The sequence below is a fragment of the Papilio polytes genome, unplaced genomic scaffold (genome assembly GCF_000836215.1).
Source record: "Papilio polytes unplaced genomic scaffold, Ppol_1.0 DF823691.1, whole genome shotgun sequence".
Taxonomy (NCBI): Eukaryota; Metazoa; Arthropoda; class Insecta; order Lepidoptera; family Papilionidae; genus Papilio; species Papilio polytes.
Genome location: NW_013525513.1, coordinates 1 through 1,825, shown reverse-complemented (window position 1 = coordinate 1,825; position 1,825 = coordinate 1). Strand labels below are relative to the sequence as shown.

The following is a 1,825-nucleotide window of genomic DNA, read 5'->3' as shown; positions in this document are numbered from 1 at the left end:
GACTAAAGCTGGCAGAACTAGAGGCAGCAGAACGATTGGCTGCCATCACGAGAAGAGAACTGGAACTGGAGGCAGAGCTCGTGAAAAAGCGGCTAGCAGCCCAGGTATCTGCCATCCACGATGACCGGGAAAATCTACCCGATGTACCCTTCGCCCCTGCTCAAGATCGTGAGAAGGTGGTCGAGTGGTTACATTCAAACCCTCCTGAACCACGGGGGGAGGTGGTAAGTGGTCAGATCAATGAACCTAGGACCACACAACGAACTAGATCGCCGACGCCCACCAGAAGAAGTGGCATCGAACAGCTGGCAGCAACGTTAGAGAAGATGGCGCGACCACGTCTACGTCATACCGATCTGCCGATCTACTCGGGTGACGTAAATGAATGGTTGCCGTTTTATGCCGCTTATAAAGATACAACGAACATGTACGACGTGTCGCCGGCCGAAAACATTCAGCGACTGCGAAGCTGCCTCAAGGGAGAAGCGAGGGACGCCGTCGCAGCACTTCTTTATGCAGCGTCTGACCCAGCGATCATTATGAAGACTCTAGAACAATGCTTCGGTAGGCCGGAAGTGCTAATAGACCGAGCGCTAGACGAACTGAAACGGCTGCCGAAGCCGGATTCATCGGCGAGCGAGCTGAACGCGTTCGCAATTAAAGTGCAGAACACTGTTTGCGTACTGCAAACAATAGATAAGAGGGGCTACCTATACAACCCGCTCTTAGCACGAGAAGTCGTTGACAAGTTGAGTCCACATCTGCGATCCAGATGGTGCGATTACGCACACGAACATGAAGACACAACTGAGCCCGAGATAGCGTTATTGTCGCGCTTTCTTATGCGCGAAGCTGATCGAACGCTACGCTTCGCATACGCACCAGCAACGAGCACCAGCACGACGAACACAGCTAGACGGGAGATCAGACCTGCCGTCGTATTGAAAAAGAAGACGCAGCCTGTCTACGCTGTCGCCGAGTACGCAGGAGGTACCGACGTCTGCCCTAGCTGCGGCCAGCAGCACTCGTTGCCACAGTGCCCTAAATATAAGGCACTGACTGTGGAACAGCGGTGGGAGCTGGTGAAGGACAAGAAGATCTGCTTCAGATGTATCTCAAGCAAGCACAGGCGCATCGCATGCAGAGCTAAGGCATGCGGTGTGAACGAATGTCGACGACCTCACCACCCCTCACTGCACGAAGACGCCAAGCCAGACCCAGAGAAGTCCGACGAAGAAGCTGTCCTGTCGGTAGCGCCCAGATCAGCTACCGGCCCTAGGAGCGTTCTTCTGAAGATATGTCCCGTGGTAATTAGCGGACCACGGGGGGAGCTCAAGACGTACGCCCTGCTAGATGAAGGAGCAACGATAACGCTGATCGACGAACGGCTGGCTCAAATGATCGGAGCCGAAGGCCCTGCAGAACCGCTGCACCTTCAAGGCGTGAACATGGAACAGAACGAACATTCCAGCAGACGAGTCTCCTTCTCAATTCGGGGCCTCAAAGAAGAAGAGACTTTCAACCTGAAAGCTCGAACGATAAGAGATCTGCGACTGCGCAGGCAGTCCATTTCCAAAGATCTGGTGAAGAGCGAACACCTGGAAGATTTAGACATGGAAACGATAAGCTACGATCAAGTTCGCCCAGGCATCCTAGTGGGGACAGACCACTGGGAATGCATCGTGTCCCGTGAGTTACGAGTCGGCCGCCTTGATCAGCCAGCGGCATCAAGAACACAACTCGGTTGGGTGGTACACGGAACGGTGCCACGAACAATAATAGAAACCGATTGCGTGCTACACGTATACGAACCAAGGCAGCAATG

At 53.9% G+C, this 1,825-nt stretch overlaps 1 protein-coding gene across 1 annotated transcript; it reads left to right on the top strand.

Annotated features, from left to right (window-relative positions):
• Window positions 1-6: 6 nt before the first annotated feature.
• Window positions 7-1,819, top strand: LOC106104088 (the record flags this gene model as incomplete). The annotated part of the gene is made up of 1 exon (XM_013284028.1): window positions 7-1,819. A coding segment is annotated over exon 1 (1,493 nt), but the record flags the coding sequence as incomplete, so codon positions are not given.
• Between the last annotated feature and the right edge of the window lie 6 nt (window positions 1,820-1,825).